Below are 21,167 nucleotides of genomic sequence, written 5' to 3'. Positions count from 1 at the left end.
AAAGGCAATGCCATGAATATTGACCCTGTGAACTGATTACAAGGGGTTCCACAGTAGACCTTTTTACTGATGGATTGCAACCAATCACATTAGTAAGCAATGGCTGACTCATCAACAATTTCTCCAAGGCTGATCTTAAAATCTATAGCCTGTCTAGCTTGTTGTCTGTTTTATTCAGTCCTTTACAACGCAGTTTAAAGCAAACAAACTACCTCCGTACAAGGTACTAAGACAGAGAGGCCACCATTGCTGTTCACCACTACTGATGTTTTGCTGGAAGCAAACGCGTTTCAGAAACCACTGAGGACATTGTATTTCTTTGGCAATAATGAAAAGGTCTCTTGTTGTGAAAGACTGTTTGGATTGGATCGTCTTGCTTAGAGGTGTAAAACACATTGTATTCTGTAATCTACATAATGTGCTGCAGAGTTTTTTGGTTTGGTTCATTTTGTTTCCCAGACTGAAGTAAATTTTCCTGCCAGTTCACTTATACCTCTTTTCCATGCACTACTCAACCCGGGTTGAAAAACCTGTTGCACCTGATACTGTGTTTCCATGTTAATTTAGCCAACCCGCACTGGCTGCCAATCCGCGCTGCCCCTTATATTTTTCGGACTCTTTTCTAAAGCGGGATGGGTGGAAGTACTTCTCAACACTGACCAGTCAAGTGACGGGTGGGCGTAAACATTTAAGCCACATCCGGGGTGAGAAGGTTTCTCTGTGCTTTAATATTCTTGTATCATTTTATTTTGTAACAAAAAGCTTCAAAGAATTGTTAGGATTATCGGAAGCAAAGCAATAGCGTCCATCCTTTCGGTTCTGTAAACAAATGAATGCAATCTTAGCCGCAAGGTTTGCTGGGAAAGAACCGCCAACATCTGTCAAAAACTTGCATTGCATGGAAAAGGAGTCTTTTCACTCAATCCGGGTAGGCATTCAACGGGGGTTCACGAGCAATGCAGGAGAACCCAGATCAGATCGGATTTGCGGTCAATCTGTGCTCATGGAAACCAAAAAAGGTAGTCTGAGCCCAAGCCCAAGACTTGTTACCTATAAACATGGAGATGAAATGTCGTGGCAGGAAAAGTGCAATTGAGTCGAAGTGCAAAACAGATCTGTAAAACAGAAAGATTAACATCAAAACTCTACGGAACTTGTGGGAGTTTTGTTGTGCTACTGAGATGTAGGAAATGTTTTACATGATGCTGCCAAGTCCTACATGCTGTAACCCAAAAACAGCTGTTTAATGTATTTTAACCATGTCTTTTTTTCCATGGAGACAACCTGATGTCTTTGGCAGAGGCCACAGTTACCCTGGCAGAGGTGCTGGAACTGAAGGCTGATCCCACAGGGCTGGTCGAGTGGACCATCGTAGAAAGCCGAACAGACAAAGGCAAAGGGCGGGTGCATGGATGCACTATACACAGTACACAACTTGTATAGACAAATAGGTCTGGTGGGAGAGGCTGGGAGTCTCTGTGGAAACTGCATTCAGACCAGGCTGCTACTGTCAGTGCACTGGTGTTGCAGGATTCCTTAGTGGAGATAACTACTACTAGTATAGCTGCCTGTCGAAACGTCGATGGCTGTCTCAAAAGCTTGGAGGTAATGATGCAGATGTGATGCAGGCGCTTTCATAGCTAAACAAACCAATCCAACTGGCACAGATCCTTCTGCAGCGATTACAGGGGTATGCAGACAAGTGTTCTTTAATCCTAGCAGCATGACGTCTTTGTCTTTTCAGAACGTTATGACGGCGCCTTGCCCCATCCAGCCGTCCAAGCCCCATGCACACTGCGTCTCGCCAGCTGGCCCTCTGCTGGGCTATTTCCTGCCAAGCAGGGATAGGAAGACGACATCGCTTTAATGTGTCTTTGTGACAGAAAGACAATGATTCTTGGTGGTAAATCTCCCTCCCGTAAGGGCGCTAAGTAACGGGAACAGAGTACCTTGGACTACTTGGCCTGACACTTCGTTCCGAGGGTTAAAAGGAAGTCGGTCATTTAGAAAAGGGGCAGAGCTTCGGTACACTAACTCATTGACCCGGAAGGGAAATGACGTGGCAGCCGTGGATTGGAGGAGCGGCTGCAATCGTTTACCAAGGGATCATGAGTGACGGTATAAATAGGGGTCGAAGCGAAGTAATCTGTTCCTTCGTTTTAGTTAAAATAAAGTGACCTGGAAGGACCTGTGTTTTTGTGAAGTAATCGTGAGTGTTTGTTTTGTACTATCTATTTGCTACTTGTTATCAGTAGACGGCTATCACGTTCCGGAGCTGTCACAAGAGGCCAGCACAAAGCCGGAACAGCTCTTCACTCGTATCACAATAAACTGTATTTGTACCACAATCACTAACTCACGCACTAAAGGGACTTGTGTATGTGTTTTGTGTTTAATGTGGGGATACAATAACAGGACTATTATTTTGGGACCAGCCTGGGGATTATAAACATAAGTAATACATGCCACTGTATTACTTACCAGCATTATTATTTACTGTTTGTTTTTCCATCAGGCACTGGACAAAAACAAATTTCAACAAACCTTTGCACCTGGATTACAATTGTCTGTCTGTTCTTTTATCACCTGCACCGGCTCACTATTAACCACTTTGCCACAATCTTTTAGAGTATTTTTCCAACGCCAACGGAGAGGACGACCCTTTGAATGGCTGCCTTGGTAGAGTTCGCCTATCATGATCTGCTTTGGAATGCGATTGTTTGGCATCCTCATTACGTGTCCTGCCCATCGCAGCTGGTGTTGCCTCAGCAGTATTTCAATGTCCACCATACCCGCCCTGTCCAGTACCTCAGGTTTTATCTACTTAGCCCTCAGTAGACAATAGATTTGGCACAATTGACATAGAGGCCACAGATGAGATAGGATCAGCATGGAAAATGAACTATTCAATCACTCCCAACAAAGAGGGTCCCTCAAAGGAAATGTAGAGCTCGGAGTCTTCTGTGTTGCCAATCCAACAAAAATCTAAAAGAGAAGACATAAAGAGGTGAGAGTACAGGTACAGGTACCGCACCTTAAAGTGCTGCCTGGATTTTTACGATTTAGCCATATCCTTTATGCTTTTGGGAGGCATGATGTACTAGGGACATTGTAGAGCGCGAAGCAAATGCCAAACCACAGATTTGAAAGTTTTTTCTCAGTCAATAGAATACAAAACTTGTGTGTTTCCAGAACAGGATGCTTACAGTATAGTACCTTGCCCATGGGGGTTAAAATGGGTTTTACCTTCAAGGCCTATGGTAAAAGAGCTAAGAAAAAAGCAACCTTGTGGAATTATGTAGCTCTTTACTGGTAAGTGTTGTGGATTAAGGGGTCTGTTGGCTGTGTTGTAAAACACTGACTAATCAGGATTTGTAATTGCATATTGATTTATAGGCAGTGACAAGCTAAATTGTAATGCTAATTGAACTGTATTGAAAATCCCTGTTCTAAGTGTTAAAATAATCAAGTTTCTTTATGCAGTCAGGAGAATTATATGGGGAAATTCTCCTCATATGCAAAAGAAGAACTTATTTAAATCAAGCATTGTCTCAAAGTGTTATTCAGACAGTTGGAAAAACAATGTGGAACCTGAACGTTATGCAAATTACAGATAAGGATTTAAGGAACTATTTGGTTATTACCCCTTTATGTTGTGATCAGATTTGGAGTTCTCTATTTAAGATCCTTGGAAAAGATACAACAGAGGAGGCCAGGTGTCTGTCTGTGTGTCGACTGTAAATAATTTATTTCTAGTGATGGGTGTTTTTATACAGCATGGTTTTATAAACGTTATACACTTATTTATGAGAAATCAACATCCATCTAAAGAATTTCTCAAAATTTCTATATATCTTATCCTGTGTATAGATGTCATCACCTGCATAGAACATGCAACATAGTTCTAAAGTAAAAAAAATAAAAAAAACTTAAAAATCTAAGTCAAATCTTCGTTTTTGTGAGGTATAATATAGTATGTAGGGTGTGTTATTATAACAGAAATCATTTTCCAGTTTGAGCAGCCCAACAATAAGACATCCTATACACCACGTATTAACTTATATACAAATGGACTGTTTAAAAATATAATGAACTGCCTAATGTAACAGGGCGGAGGCTGAATACATCACGAGTGAGTGTCTTAACCACAATGCACAAGAGCCTGGCTAGTCTGCCTCTCCTCTCACGACAGAGGACAGAATCCGTAACGGCACTGTATGAACACAACACTGCCCATTACTACCCCGCTTTCTCATACTTGAACATTCCATCCTCTTCTACCTTGTTGTCATTCACCATCATCACCGCTGTTTTGCTTTTGCATTTTTCTACTGCAAACATAAATTTTTTTCTACATGCTTCTAAACCAAGTGATGATACTTGCAACATTAGCAAAGTGTCTGAGCAAGATCTTTTCATGAACTGATACTGTATTTTGGTAATGGTTTTGAAGGAAACTGTCAATGACAGCGAATACAAGTCTCAACATCTCAATTAGCAAAGACAAGCCACTTCAGTGGGATAGCCTACAAAGCTGAAAAATGAAGCTGAATAGCAATTAACGTTTTTTTTTATAGTAAAATATAAAACAGCCAACATTTAAAGCATTCTGTGTAACGAAGAAAGAATGTTTGTATTGTTTTTATGAATTACAGTAGTATTTCATTTTATAACCTGCATGGGTGTACTTTATATCGTGACATTTATACTGTGAAATTTGTATCAGAACAACTGTATGAACCCAGTATTTACGGCATCTGATTCAGTTAATCAGAGATTGTATATGAATTTTGCAGCTAACATTATTGATAGTAATATTATGTGAATTGGGCATACATGTAAAAGCTTTGATCAGTAACATTTCATAAGCTATGTTTGTTAACTAGTCTCATGTGTGATTTATCAGCTTGATCCAACTGGTAAAACAACAAGTTGTAATTGAAGCAATTTCTGAATTTCTTTTTTTACAAAGTCAAGTTCAAATTTGGTAATGGAAGTGGTCCAAAATGGCTCAGAATGCATCTGTGAGCATATAAAACCCTAGAGCTCCGAGGAGCCTATGCGGCACCCAGTCCCTTGGCCAAAAGATTGGTTTTGACCTAGGAGTTTGCCAAAAGGATCATTGGCCACTTTCACCCATGCAAATATAATACTAAAAATTATATATATATATATATAAACACTGCAACAAATACTTAATACACTTCTGTTCGACACAAACTATGTTTTCACATCTTCATCAGCTTGCATCCGTTTTAGCCGTGGCGGGGGGGGGGGGGGGGGGGGATGGGGGGGTGTGCTGCTTCTACTGTAGTACGTGTTTTCCATCTCGTTGCAATTAAACACACAGCTTGATGTTGCCAGCCTGTGGGATTTCAGAAGATGTATTTCAAAACATTAACTGGAGTTGGAATTGAAAAAAATGCAGGTTGATCTGAAGATAGATATACACTTAAAGGTCAGAAGAAATGCAGATCAAAACCAAACAGATCAGTCTCTCTTCATGAGAATCGATCGTCTTCACGTGTCGTGACTTTGCTCTTCACATAGGAAAGCAATAAGAGTATGGGTGGATCATGAAAATCTTGTGGAGGTATAGTCTTCCATTGTGATTTAGAGAGTGGACCCTCCAGGGAGACCAGACCTTGATTGAATTAGCTCAGTAAATGTTTCCGATTGAAGGGCAGCCAATAACAGACACATCTCTCAAGATTCATACAAGGTGTATAAAACGAGCAACAGACCACAAAAAGGATAAAAGCTTTTTGTAAAAACTATGTATCAGATTAGATTAGTTTACCTCTTACTATAAAACATGGAGATTTATGCTTTTAAATGCTGTAGTTGCAAAGTGGGTTTAAATGCTTTGTGGTCTGGAAATTGAACAGCCAGTTATCCAGGCTTTTTTCATTCACATTTTATCAGTCCTGTACATATTTCTTTTCTGACCAACATCCCTGTGAAATGGACATGCTCCCAGTCTTGGCTGTGAATGGTGAAACCAGAATTAGTTAAGTTGGTTTGAATTAAAAGCCTACTTGTGAACATGTAAGTGGTTCTTGTTTGGGCTGAGATAAACAGCTTTAAAGTTTTGGTTCCAGCTTGCGTTGATCTTGAGGATCAGCTATTCTCACTTGTCCACCGCTGTAACCCCACACCTCAATGAACACTTTAAAAACTATAAAAGTACATTATGTTTATCAGAAATAAACCTGTTCGCAAAATGCCATTGTTTAGTATGTGCAGTTTCTAAAGCAGAAAAGTGCAGAATGTTAATAAGGTGTGTGTGACCTTTAAATGAGGTAAGTAATAAAGTGAAGTACTACAATGTGCTGTGACGTTGTATGAGTTCTCTTGAGAAAAAATGCTAGTCAAGAAAACAAATGGATGTCTATAGAGGCTAGTCCACTATAACACATTAACCAACAAGCACCATGAAAATTAGCTGTGTAAGCTGCAAACCAGATGGCGTTATTTGTATGATTTGTAGTGCATTCACAAAAATCTCAGAAGCAATGGTCATTACCCACATCAAATGCCTTTATAAAAAATGCAAAAAAGGAAATTAACTATACATAACCAATCATTAAAACTAAAATGCTTTTCTAGATAGGGAACACTGGTTCTTCTATCAGGAAATTACCTTTACATAAGATTCTTTCCAGATGTTCAAACACTTCATACATGTCATCACATACAACCTTTGCAGCAAGAGTCCAACTGAAGTAAAGCATTGATAATGTTTTTTGTATTATTATTAGTATAGTGTTATTTTGGTATGTCTTGCAAAGAAATATGATAATATGATTCATAACACAGCGTTGTCATCTTGAGTACTACATGCAGATCGTGGTAAACTCATAAGGCAGTGCCCCCATGCCAATAAGTTTGTGTAGGTCTTTAACCACAACATTGCTAGTGTCTACATGCTTCTCATTTACAAGAAAGCTAGTACTAAACCGTTAAACAGTCTGGCTATTTAAAAGCAAATGTCCAACTAAAAATATGACTGATTCTTCAGGGTCCATGAAAAGTTTAAAATGTTTTCTTCCTCTGGAGTTGAGCTTGGCACCATAACAGAATATTGGTCCTTAAAATGTACATTAGTGTTTTCTAAAATCCAGGTAGCAGTGCAACTTGCCTTAAAGTTCTTCAGTCCAAAATAAATGCATCTCATTACTTTTTTAATGGAGTCCAACATTGCTCCTTGATTCAAGGAAAGTTATGGTGTCTCTAACATTTTCTACTGATGAAGGGTTCTTAAAACATTGGTTAGCTTTACAAACTCATTTCTGAGTCATGACAGTCTCAAAATGACTTCAAAATGACAGCTTGAAGGTCACTTTTCTCTCTAAGTAAAAGGTAGACAGAAAAAGAAAGTGAGTTGAGAAACAGGCATAGAATAAGTTCAAGTAAAAGCAGAAAACATAAAAACAAGTCAACAAGAACACAAAAAGAGCATGCATTGAAAGGCAAGGACTGAAAAAGAAAGCAGTGGGTTCAAGCAATTTCACGTTATCCATGCAATATTATATGAATGGAATACTGCATATAATCATTAAAACATCTTCATGAAACTTGGCAATTATTCAATAATTCAATAATTGCCATTTTTATTAAAAGTTTTCTTTTTAAATTACAAAACATACTTGGTGAAAATGGAGAAATATATTCTTATATAGAACATTTACTTAGAAATGAAAAGAAAAATAACATGAAAGTGTTGTGGTGTTTAATGCATTGCATTTGTCAAGATCATGCACACTTGTGCACTAAGCAGAACGTTTTAGTCTCCTGCCCAGGCATGGAGATGAAGATGCAGCAATGCAGTTTGGCTTTACTTGAATATATGCAAAAAAAGCCAATTCAAAAGCAAACAGATATGTACTTATTTGTTATAATGCGCAATTACAGAATATATGCAATGCTGTTAGTTTGTTAAATAGGATTCTCTCGATTTATACTTTGGGCAGCAAACTCACCACTTAGCCCACTTTGTTGGTGGTAGGTGGCTATGTTTAGGAGCTATGTTGCTCCCCAGATCTGCTTTTTGATTTTCTGCGATCTTGTATACTTTCCACATCTGCAGAAGAAAGGCATTTCATATTATTTCTGAATACAATGGGATTGATATTAATTTGCACCATACATAATCAATGCAATAATAGACAAATTACTTGCACAATTACATAATCTATGCTCCACTGTAACTGACATTTAGGTATGTTGTTCAGTTACTAGGCAAGGCCAAGTTTACACATACAATAACAACATATAACTTGTTTTATGCAGATCAACATACATTTTTCTCATACAACGTAAAATGCTACTGATCTTTCATATCACAGTACATGTTGTTCCCACACAAACTCAAAATAGTAAGCAGCAAGAGTTCCAGACATGCAGAAAATAAAACATGCAAACAGTGCCACACATGTACATATTTTCACACAAGCAAAACATTTAGTGACACATCCACTGTATAACAGATTATGTGCATTTTCATTTAAATTTAGCATACTATTACTGGTAATTACAAAACTTGACTAAAAAATACTAAACTAAAGAGACTATCTGAAGGCTATTATGATGTACAAATCTGTCATTTTTCAAAGGTTTTTGGTTTTAGATAAATAAAATGAGGAAAATCTGGCTAATTACACGTTTATTTTACTTCTTATAAACTAAAGGATTACCTGAAACTGAACTACATATCAGTAATGTTAAAATATAAACTATGCTTTTCCAGTTACATCGATAAAAACCATACAGTACATTTATCTTTCTTGTTAATTTTCGTCATAATCCGTGGGATCAGATAGTATCGGGACCGTTTTGGATTAATTTACCGATTTTAAAAAAGCTTGAAATAAAAAAATGGCTGTGTGCAGACTATGCAAATCATTTTATAGAAATGCATTAAACATATCCCTCAAAAATGTTTTTCCAAGTCATATATAAAAATGTTTAAATATAAGCAGTGTATGGTTTAAAAAAATTGTAATTTTAAACAATTGTTATGAAAGTGTCTACTGCACATGCATTGGTAACCACAAAGTCCTGCGTTTAATAAAAATAATCTATATTCGCAGATATATTGCAAAACAAACATCCAAAAAAGTTTTGACAATAGTGCAAAAGTGATAAGAATATTAACAATTACAAGTCTTAGCTGAAAGTCTGAAAATAATTTATAAAGCCTGCAATGTGGTATGCAATACCTTAAGCCCACATAACCTGCCTCGGTATACAGACAAAAGCAAAGAGAAGTCCCTAACATGCAACTTCCACCTATTATAAAAAGAATGTAGATATTTTGTTTTACCATGTACTGCTATATAAAGGTGTCTACAATTTCCTGTAAATACACATTCATGTGGTTCAAACACAACCATACTCATACCACAGGGACTGGTTGTCTTCAGAAGATAATGATAGTGACCCAGACTCATTGTTAATGTTCACAGGCTCACCAGTGGGGAGGGTATTCTCAGGGCTAGAATCCTGTACACTATACTTGTTCTCTACTGCTTTAACAGGTGATACAAAAGCTATGTCAGTAGGCCTTGGAGTGGCCCTTGGCGGTAGACCACTTATGTTACTAACTAAGGATGTGTTTAAAGATAAGAATGGCTGACTTGCACTGGTAGTGACGAGGGAAGCTACACTGTCACTGTGTGGCTCTACAGAGTCAGTGAACACAGAATCAACTGTAAAAGTTGAACCAAAGAATGATTTAGAACTTGATGCAATTTGACCCCTATTCCCTGTATATGTTCCTTCCGTAACCGGTGAATGACCATGACCAAGGGAACTGCATTGGCTGTATTTATGCAGAATTGGATGTGAAGGGTTTTGGTAAGGTACATGATTAGGGAAATGGGGATGATGGTCTAAGTGGTACTCACTGGTTGCTTGTTGGTTGCTTCTATTAGCCTTAATTGGGGAAGGATCAACAGATACTGGTTGTCTTGTGTCTTTGGACATAAAGTCATGAATGCTTGTTCTCCTGGTGGAGCCTTCAGCCGTCGAGATCACACTGCTGGCACGGGGTAAGGTAGAAAAAGTGCTGCAATCTCTCTGTGTCGGTTGCTGTTGCACAGTGTCTAACTTTTCAGCAAGAGATTTAGCTTTTCCTTGAGCGCTTAATGTAGGTCTAGCTGCTGTACTTTTAATACGTGTGCTTTCTGCCTTCCTAAGGTTAGGTCTGCCAATCTGTCCAGGTTTTGGAGGTCTGCCATCTGAGAAATCCACAGTGGTTCTGCCACTCAATGATCTCAAAATTCCCCGGCTGCGAGAGGTGTTCCTGTGTGGCTTCTCTCTTCCTACTGGTTCAGAAGAATCACTGTCCCGCCTCACGGTCTCATGCACAAGGTTCTCCTGGCTACCAGCCTGGAATTGTAACACAAAGTGATATGGTACAACACATAGTCAATAACTTCAATGCAACATCCCTGATGTTAACTTCATATGTTTTTGACTTGTCCCTCTTTTCTTAAGGATCAAATATATATATATTATGAAGAATGTATTGCTAATGTAATGTATTGCTACCTGTAGAAATGATATTAACACATATTCCACAACTACTACTACTACAGTACAAATAATATGTGTTACAATATCTTAAACAGTTTACTGCAGATAATTTTAAAAACGCATGTCGTCTCACAATTTGGATTAAGTGATTATTTAACTTCCTAAAAGCAAATATCTTATTTATCCAATGTAAAACAAAATGCAGCTTCATCTTTGAATTGCATAATTCCAGTACCACATATGCGTTAAAATACTGCTTTTTATTTAAAAAAATTATGACATTATATTATCAAGAGGTTAATAATAAAACATTGTCTGACCCTGAAGTCTTGTTTATTATGATGTACTAAAACAATACTGGTAAAAACAAGGAATAAAGAAATATTTTATTTTTGGCAAAAAGTTTTAACTACAGCTTACATTTGTTGGTGAATGCACGCTGCTCTCTTCCAAAAACTGTTGCAAAGTGACAACTTCACGTCCAGGGGAAGCCGTTTTCTTTTTCTGCTGACACGGAATGTCCAACGTTTTCCGAATGAGTAAAGGACTCTGTTTTGAAGATCTTTGAGAAAGCTGACCAGTCTGCTGGAGAGGACTGCTGCTGCTTGACCACACTTCATTATCAAGGCTCAGACTAAATTCACTACTGCTTTGACTATGTGGCCTGCTGCGGCTGCCATTTAGTGCACTTGCTGCAAGGTAAACAGTCAAAAAAAACCAAATGTTGTTAGTAATTTTCTTCAAATTGAAAACAACAGAAAATAAAAACCATTAATATATCTATATATAGAGAGAATTATGGCCATGCATGTTAGGGCTAACAAGACCATGTCCAATTGTAAAACTTGCATTTTATAACACAATTATTATTATTGTTATTATTTTTTTTAAAACAGTGATTCAATTTTGAAACTTTAAAACAAATCCTGGTCAGATGTCCTCAGATCACTTTGGATGGCCTAGTATAACATTTTAGCCAAAGATTAATGATGGCAGACAGTGACACATTAGAAATTATGACTGGTCTCTTTGGAATTGTTCAGAAGGGGTAGATAGGCAGCCATCTGGATGATAACAGAAATGGTAGAAAAAGCTGATCATTTGAGTTTGACACTCAGCTGAATAAGTTGATTAATATGACTCTCCTAGTGAAGCAAGAGCCCCATTACAACACAAAGAGGTGCTGCTGGCAACAATAGCACAAACAAATTGGTACAATAATGGGTTATTGCTTTAGAAAACACTAGTGGTATCAAATGTGAATCAATGTATTCTACAGCTTAGATCAGGGGTGGGCAAAATACGGCCCGCGGGCCAGATCCGGCCTGTCTAACATTTCTGTCCGGCCTGCCATGACTCCCGACAATTGAGGAAACTACTAGAATCTTCCTCCATTAAAACTAACATAATGATCGTCGTCTGTTATCGCTAATACTTAAAATGGTTATTTAAACACAGTTGAAGCAGCAATGTCTACGTGCACGGTATCATTACTGGCCTGTTATTGGTTGGTTTTATGTTGCTATGGTCTTATGTTGCTATGGTCTAGAGCTGCGAGGGAAAATTGAATAACGCTCAGTTTTTGCGCAAATTATTTTATTACGTGGCACTGGAGTGGAGGGGTAGAATTAAAAAATGAGTTTATCAAAGAAGAGGAAAGTAGACGCCGAATGCCGAGTATTTAACAAAGAGTGGACCTCAAAATACTTTTTTACTGATGTGGCAGGGAAAGCTGTGTACTTACATTGCAAAGAATGTGTGGCAGTATTCAAAGAATACAACTTAAACCAGCATTTCGAGAGCAAACATGCTTCCAAATATAAGAACATGTCTGCCGAAGAGAAAGTTAGAAAAGCGCATAAGATGGTTTCTCGAATGCAAAAAGAGCAACGTTTTTTCATGTCTATCCGTGGCACATGACGGTATTACAAGAACGAGCTACATGATTGCACACAAAATTGCCCAAAACAGCAAACCATTCTCAGAGGGAGAATTTATCAAGGAGTGTTTGGTTGACTCTGCTGCGATATTGTGTCCAGACAAGAAAAAGCAGTTTGAAAACGTTTCATTGTCAAGGCGAACTGTGGTGAGGCGTGTAGAAGAAATCTCGGAGAACCTGGACCAACAGTTGAAAAGCAAGGTAAATTATTTTTCATATTTCGCTCTGGCACTCGACGAAAGTTGTGACGTTAAAACCACAGCCCAGTTGTTGATTTTCATTCGAGGCATTACCACAAATTTTGAGTTCACCGAAGAACTGACATCAATGCAATCAATGAAAAATACGACGACTGGAAAAGATATACTGGAGGCAGTAAATAACAGCGTCTCAAAATTGGGATTGGAGTGGAATAAATTGGCGAGTGTGACCACTGATGGAAGCCCTAATCTGACAGGAAAACATGTTGGATTGTTGAAAAGAATGCAAGACCAAGTAACAGAAACAAATCCAGAGCAGAGAATAATTTTTCTACATTACATTATTCACCAAGAGGTCCTCTGCAAAAGTGTTCTAAAACTAAGCAATGTCGTGGATACAGTCACAAAACTGGTCAACTTTATTAGAGCAAGAGCATTAAACCACAGGCAATTTGTCTCTCTGCTGGAGGAGTCTGAGTCAGAGCTCAAGTATGTTCTGTACCATACAAATGTTAGATGGCTTAGTTTGGGAAAAGTTCTGAAAAGAGTGTGGGATCTGAGAGCAGAGATTGATTTGTTTTTGAAAATGAAAGAAAAAGATGTGGATTTCCCTCAATTGAATGATGTGAACTGGCTCTCTGATTTCGCATTTGCCATTGATGTTACGGGTCACATGAATGAACTGAATTCGAAACTGCAAGGAAGGGGGCTTTTTGTTCATGACATGTATTCCCATGTCAAGTCTTTTATGACAAAGTTGCTCCTTTTCTCCCATCAGATTGGTAACAAGCAGTTCACACACTTCCCCACTTTGCAACAGATTACAATATCTGACCAGAACCCGCAAAGATACACGTCGCTACTGCTCGCTTTGCATGCTGAATTTTCTCACGGCTTCAAGGATTTTAGACTGAGTGGAGTGCAGGATGCACCCTATAGCCTGGAGGTCGCCGGTTTGAGTCCAGGCTATTCTATTGCCGACCGTAGATGGGAGCTCCCAGGGGGCGGCGCACAATTAGGCGAGCGCCGTCCGGGGAGGGGGGCTTAGGTCGGCTAGGGTGTTCTTGGCTCACCACGCACCAGCGACCCCTGTAGTCTGGCTGGGCACCTGCGGGCTTGCCTGTAAGCTGCTCAGAGCTGCGTTGTCCGCTGTAGCTCTGAGGTGGCTGCACGGTGAGTCTACAGTGTGAAAAAAAGCGGTCGGCTGACAGCACACGCTTCGAAGGACAGCGTGTGTTCGTCTTTGCCTCTCCCGAGTCAGTGCGGTGGTGGTAGCGGTGAGCTGAGCCTAAAAATAATTGGATATGCCAAATTGGGAGAAAATAATAAAATAATTGGCGATTACTAAATTAAATTAAAAGAACAACAAAAAAAGCACAGCGAAACAATTGTTAAAAGCTTAAAAAATGAAGACCCCCCCCCCAAAAAAAAAAAACAATGGCAAGACTGTACCTTTAGCATCATTAGGCGAAGCATTATTATTGCTGTTACTACTGGTTGTCTTGCAACTATCAAAGCTGGCTGGTCTGGCAGCTGGATGGAAAAATAAAGAATGAGCACGGAAAGAAAAAGGTTAGCAGATGACACTGCCTTGAAATTCTGCTGTCAGAATTGTCTGAGGCATGGGGGCAGGCAACGTGAAGCATGCTGTGCCTTACGTGTCTTACACATAAGAAAGTCAAGAGTTTGCCAGGAAGTACAAGAGGACATTTTGGAAAAGGGCACTAAATGAGAGTGAACAAACAGGAAGATGAACAGGGGAAAAGAGGAAATCAAACAGAGGGTTACAAAGGATTTTATGCTAACAAAAAACAAAAACAAAATTAAAAAATATTGCGTTCATCAAAAATGCACATGAATAAGTCACTTACAACAGATGTGACAAGGAATTTTACACATTGTAGAAGTGCCAAGGACAGGAGGAGCAATAGCATCTGTACAGCTAATATCCTGTACCCCTATCCAATGCAACAGAAACAAGTCCATAAGTTAGTTTCTTTCGTAATTAATTAAAGATCTTGCCGATTATTTTTTACTAACACTTGAGAACTGTATTATTATTTAATTAACAAATATACACAATTTATTGTATTTAATGTTAGTATTTACAGAAATTTACTTATTTTAAAATGTATCTAGTTTCTGATTTAAAAAATATAAAAACAACATAATTTAAGCTAAACTGTTTAAAGGAGAGTAGAACTAATTACTTTCCTGTTGTTTTTTATTTTTTATTTATTATCAATTATCAGAGATAGGTCTGAAAGTTAGGTTATTATCATAACCCTGATTCCCTGAAATAGAAATATTAACCATTACAAAATGGGTGTTTCCACTTTAAGACACCAGAACCTGAAAACTTTATACCAAAGACACTCGTCAGAGGAGGGTGGCGTAGTGCTACTCCGCCCCCGCGAGCATAAACTCACTACTCACCCTGACAGTATTGTCATTTTCCTTTGAGAACTGCGACCAAGGACGCTGCGACCTTGAAGTTAATGGTTAATATTCCTATTTCAGGGAACCAGGGTTATGATAATAATCAAACGTTCCCTTTCAAGTAGGGAATATTAACCATTACAAAATGGGTCAGTATACCCAAGCTGTCGCAAGGACATGGAGCATACATAACACAATTGCAGAGGACAAGCCAAACCACCTTGTGCCTGAATCAATTACCAGCATAGCTGAAATAAAACAAGGACCCATCTTACTGTATATGAGTATACTTAACCATCAGAATACATGGTATACAACACTGAGTTACAAGCTAAGCAAAGCCGCTTGTGCTACAACAATATTCCCATAAATGAAAACATTAGAAGGACTCACCTCTAATTTTCTATTGTGAGGATGGACTGGGAAGCCACCTTCAATATTTTTGTGCCAAATCCAGGATTATGCGGGTCCATGACGTTCAGCCGATAGAACCTGGCAAACGTATGGGAAGAAGCCCAAACCGCTGCACTGCATATCTCCTGAATAGATGCACCTTGGAACAAAGCCATGAAGTCGCCTGACCCCTGGTGGAATGGCCGGTGAGCTTCTCGGACGGGGGCAGATTGGCCAGTTCATAAGCAGCCTGTATTGCACCCGTTATCCATTTGGATGGACGCTGTTTAGACAGAGCCAGTCCCTGAGACTTAGCTCCGTAACAGACAAAAAATTGTTTTGACTGCCTCCAGCTTTTAGTTCTGTCCACATAATACACTAATGCCCGCACTGGGCAAAGCGTATGGAGCTGGCGCTCCCTATTAGATTGGAAAGAAGGGGGATGGAAAGCCTCCAATTCCACCGACTGGTTAATATGGAAAGCTTAGATAGTTTTCGGCAGAAAAGCCGGGTTAGTACGAAGTGTGACATTCGTTATGGCCTCTGAAAAAATTAGACAAGCTTTTGATATTGAAAATGCTTGCAAATCACTCACCCGCTTAGTGTAGGTGATTACAAGCAAGAAAGCTGTCTGGCTCAAATGGAGGTTTTATTACTGCATTAAGCACCATATTTAGCCTCCAGCGAGGGACTATATCCTTTGCCGGGTGCCTTTCAAAAAATGCCCCACTAGGAAGTGAGCTCCTGGGGAGACTGAATCGATATGGCACACCGAGATGGCTGCCAAATACACCTTTAGAGTCGAGGGAGATTTCCCCTCATCAAAAAGGTCCTGTAAAAACTGCAGTATAACTGCCGTAGGGCATGTCGTGGGTTCAAATCCACGAGCCAAACACCATGTCTGAAACACACCCCACTTGTAACCATATTGGGAATGAGTAGAGGCTGCCCTGGCGTTTTGTAAGGTGTTGACCACCCTGTTTGATAACCCCGGACAGCTCAAATGGAGCCGTTCTGGGGCCAGACACAGAGCTGTAGGCTCACTGGGTTGGGGTGCCACAGGGTACCCCAACCTGACTGAGCAGGTCTGACTGAGCAGGTTGTGGTGCATTTGCAGCTCCCACGGCTGACTGCTCAGGAGCTGTACCAGAGCGGAGAACCAAACTCTCCCGGACCTTCTCCAAACACAGTGGTAGCAGTGCCAGCGGCAGAAATGCAGAGTAGACACGCTGGCCATGGATGTGCCAGTGCGTCTATTCCTAGAGGTCCTCCTCCTTTTATGGAGAACCACAGCGGACAGTGCGTTGACTCCTGAGAGGCAAAGAGGTCTACCGCCGCCCTCCCGAATCTCCCCCAAATAAGGCTCATGACCTCGGAATGGAGTCTCCACTCTGCATCGCTGGGGACCCCCCTTGAGAGGAGTTCTGCAGCGCAATTGGTCACTCCTGGTAGGTGGACTGTCTGAAGTGAGAGGAGCTTCACTTGGGCCCACAACAGAAGATTGTAGGCCACACGGTGGAGACTGGGCGACCGTAAACCACCCTGGTGGTTTATGTAGGACACCACAGACGTGTTGTCCGTATGGACAAGCACGTGTCTCCCCCACACCTGCTCCAAAAATTCCTGCAAGGACAGGAACACTGCCTGCAGTTCCACAATACTGATGTGGAGACCCTCCCACGAGGGCTGCCATACACCCTGTACACCTCGGCCATTCCACACTCCGCCCCAACCCGTGTTGGACGCGTCTGTGGTGATGACCTCTCTCCTGGAGACACGTAGATAAGCCGGCTGTTTCCACCAAGAGAGCGCCTGTAGACAGTGTCGGGACACTGTTAATAGGATGTTACGTTCAACACCAGCTGACAAGCCATGCTGTTGAACCAAACCTGCAGAGGGCGCATATGCAAAAGACCCAGTGGGAGGGTGTTTGTCCGACAGAGTTGCCAACATGCGTCTTGAATCCAGGCACACCCCCAGATAGGTCACTATCTGGGTGGGTGCTAACTGGCTCTTTGCATGGTTTACCTTCAACCCTAACCGATGTAAATGGTTGGTAACTAGCTCTGTGTTCGTGCGCTCTTGCTGGCAAATGAGCCAGTCGTCCAGATAGTTGAGGACCCTAATAGCATTTTGTAAAAACACGTGGGCTGGTACACTGTTCCTTGAAAGGTAAACCTCAGGTATTTCCTGTGCGCTGGTTTTACTGGGATGTGGAAACAGGCGTCCTTCAGGTCCACCATGGTGAACCAGTCGCCTAGCCTGATGGACTGCAACAGCCGCTTTTAGCAATTTTGCAATTGCTAAAAAAGGAGCGTGAAAATACACAGGAGGATTTACTTATCAACTCTCTGATGTTAATCGTGTTAGGCTGAAAAGGAACATGGCGATACTGTCAGGATGAGTAGTGAGTTCATGCTCGTGGGGGCGGAGCAGCACTACGCCACCCTCCTCTGAGGAATGTCTTTGGTATAGTTTTCAGGTTCGTGTCTTAAAGGGGAAACACCCATTTTGTAATGGTTAATATTCCCTACTTGAAAGGGAACACAATATTATTCTTTGAAAATTATAAAAAGAAAAACATTATTTTTCAATTCTGAAACAGCCCTTCAGATAATCTCACAGTGAAAAAACAAATTAGGTCTATAATCAATTCATCCTATTTCAAAATAGGGAAAACAATTATATATGATCAATGGATTCTGGATTTATTTTTTTATAACCTGTTCCATATGTGCAACAAAAGTCTATCATCTTAATGATAGAAAATATATCACTTTTAAAATTTTAGTTTTAATTTTAGTTTTAAATTTCGAAATTAGACAGTTAGTAGTGTTTTGACAAAAAGCTGCAGCTAAATACTCATGACATACATATGAAGCACTCTATGTATAACAAACAGAGGTGAAAGTAAAATGGCAAATGTTAATGGCAAATGTTTATTGATAAAATCAAAACGCAGGTTATTGTTTGCATGCTGGTTTGCAATTCAACCATTCCCAGTGCCCAAAATGAATACTGTACATAAGAATGCATTTAAAACACACAGTAACTTAATGAATACATGCAGCTCTCCACTCACCATGAATTCTTAAACCATTACTAGATTCATCTGTGACCCGAGGAGCAACATCTTCACAAGATGCATTGTCTGAAAGCAAATACAATAGGTCATAAAAGTTACCTGTGATAAGCAAATTGTGAACAGAGTTTTAAGACTATCTTTTTTAAAAAAATTTAACAGGCATATCAATGAAAACAAACATTAACAATTAAACATTATTTTCACCCTAGCTATACCTTTCGACTTATGCCTGTGCTTGGATCTGAGGCCAGCAGAAGGGTTCAGTGTAGCATAGTTGATTGCTGTTGTGGAGTAGGCCATAGCTCCCAGTTCCTTCCTCCTCAGCCTGGTAGCAGCATCATCAGGCTCATCCAGATTCTCAGAACTATCTGTCCACTGTCCTCCTGCCTGGACCATGGTTTGCAACAGGTCATTCATGGCTGAGATGGAAATGAAAATAAATGAATTACCATGGATGAGTGCATTGACCACTCTTTGTTTTCTTTAATCTATTTTAATATACTGTTTTTCAATTATCCTATATTCATGTTTTTCATTATGAGGTTGCTTGGTCGTCCATGTAATCATGACATGCAAAGAGCTGAAATGCAGCTTTGAGAAGAGAAGTTGGTTTACAGACTTCATTTCAGCTCAAACATGATAGTTATTATTGCTTTCCTGCAGTGCAAAGCCATGCTAGAACTGCCTTCAAGTGCAGCTTAAGGAAGCCTGGTAATGGATCATCTCAATTGCTATGGTAAAGTAGGAATGGATTGTGGAAATATGGGAATGTTTATCTAATACTAAAACCAGCAATGGAAATGGGTCCATGGTCAGTGCAGGGTAAACATACAGGATCTATTATCTGCTTAAACTAAATGCTTAATTTAAAAGATGGTGCCTTTTCATAAAGATATACAACTATAATAAATAATCTCTGTGGTATGTTATTCCTACTTTAAAAATGACACATAATTTCAGTATAACTATATTTATAAAGCATTAGTAATTAAAACAGCCTTTTGACCAACAATGTGTCTTTACTTCTACTGTATGTGCACGTATACAGTCAAGTCTCAATTATCTGTGGACGGATTATCCGGGTTGCGGATTAACCATGCTTGCAAAAATGGAAGAAAAATACAGGTATAGTGTTCAGTACGCATTTTTTTACACATATACAGGTTCCGTTATTAGGTCAGTGACTCAGTGCCATTGTGACTGCAAACATGTTGGCAAATAAACCTAAACGCGTGATTTTAACAATTCAAGAAAAACTGGAAATCACTGAGAAACTGGAAAAAGGAAGTACTGTAAAACAACTTTCAGTGGAATATGGAATTGATGAACAGACTGTTCAGGTTTTAAAAAGGAAGAGTTGATTTCATATGTGAGTACCTCTGATTCTAGAAGCAGTTTGTCAATCAAAAAATCAAGGATGACCGACTACTTTAAGAAACTACAAAGTACAGTCTACTGTATAGGTTTTGCAATATCCATGGTTTTGTTTTTATCGGGGACAGCCCTCTCTTCTATTACCCTGGATAATCGAGAGTTGACTGTATAACAAAATATAGGTCAATGTGCATGATATCACTACATTTGCCAAGTTGTTTATTTTTTGGTTTACGTGGTAATACTTTTAGTTCAATGTGTCCCAAATACTGTATACTTTTTCAAATAGATGGTGCCACCTTATTTCCATATTATAAATTCACCAGGCCATCTAGCACCTTACACAGTGAAGACAGGGATCCAAGAGAAATTAGTATAAATTAGTAAAGGGATTCAGTGCAGCCACTAGAAGGCAGCGAAACTATCAGAAATTCTTACACATGGAACGACGGTAGATAGCCTTCATTTTGTCTTTTTCCTTGGGTCTGTTCCTCATGAACGGCAACCTTTTCAGTGCAGCCACTTTTATGTCAGAACATGTAGCAAAACAGAAATAGGGAAATGAAAATATAGAAAAGAGGGAGGAGAAAACAGATGGAAGTTAACAAATGCTGAAACTAAGTACAGAAACCAGTGCATTTTCAGTTTCAGCTGTTCATGCTTAACTACCACAAACATACTGCTCAGTGGAATGGCTGTGAAAGGTACAGTAACAGTGGATGAAACTGCTCTACAGAACATTTCACAAGACAGGACGGATGCAAAAGATATTAAATGGTGCATTTCAACTGGAAAGCAAAGTGTTATATTTTGGTGTAAAATGTAGTGTGTTTTTATACAGTGGAGATCATGTTTTATTGTTCAAAATACAACATATTGTAGCAAACTAGCCTTCCCTTTAGAAATGTATCTGTGGAAGGAGAGAAATGCCTTTCCTGTGGGGTCCTGAGACTAGGTGAAATGGGGGTTTGATACCGTCCACCAATGGATTCTGCCAATGGCAGAGATTTTTCAAATTCATAGGTTGAGGGATAGTGCGTTTAAAAGTATTGTTTCCAAAGGTTTTAGTGGTAATCTGCTGGCTCATTAGCATGCTGAGGATTTGTGAGTGACAGTATATCATCGGCAGCTATAAATGGGTTTATTTATTGTTTAAGCTACTGGTTACTTTTTGTCTTGCACCTCAATAGATAATGTG

The 21,167-nt window shown here is 39.6% G+C and overlaps 1 protein-coding gene across 4 annotated transcripts in view; it reads right to left on the bottom strand.

Moving 5' to 3' along the window:
- Positions 1–6,514: 6,514 nt before the first annotated feature.
- The window catches only part of LOC117402815 (girdin-like), a 73,449-nt gene continuing 58,796 nt past the window's right edge, over positions 6,515–21,167 (bottom strand). The window contains exons 26-34 of one of the 4 annotated variants that reach the window (XM_059024472.1): positions 20,408–20,491; positions 18,811–19,014; positions 18,593–18,661; positions 14,550–14,636; positions 14,131–14,211; positions 10,960–11,231; positions 9,909–10,392; positions 7,983–8,083; positions 6,515–7,351 (exon numbers count right to left, since the gene is read on the bottom strand). In XM_059024472.1, the coding sequence (XP_058880455.1) occupies positions 8,019–8,083; positions 9,909–10,392; positions 10,960–11,231; positions 14,131–14,211; positions 14,550–14,636; positions 18,593–18,661; positions 18,811–19,014; positions 20,408–20,491 (1,346 nt within the window). In that variant the 3' untranslated portion in view covers positions 6,515–7,351; positions 7,983–8,018. The remainder of the gene's footprint in view (positions 7,352–7,982; positions 8,084–9,908; positions 10,393–10,959; positions 11,232–14,130; positions 14,212–14,549; positions 14,637–18,592; positions 18,662–18,810; positions 19,015–20,407; positions 20,492–21,167) is intronic. The other 3 variants (XM_034921242.2, XM_059024473.1, XM_059024475.1) reach the window with 3 other exon arrangements.

The sequence above is a fragment of the Acipenser ruthenus genome, chromosome 5 (genome assembly GCF_902713425.1).
Source record: "Acipenser ruthenus chromosome 5, fAciRut3.2 maternal haplotype, whole genome shotgun sequence".
Taxonomy (NCBI): Eukaryota; Metazoa; Chordata; class Actinopteri; order Acipenseriformes; family Acipenseridae; genus Acipenser; species Acipenser ruthenus.
This window is presented reverse-complemented; position numbering and strand designations above follow the sequence as displayed.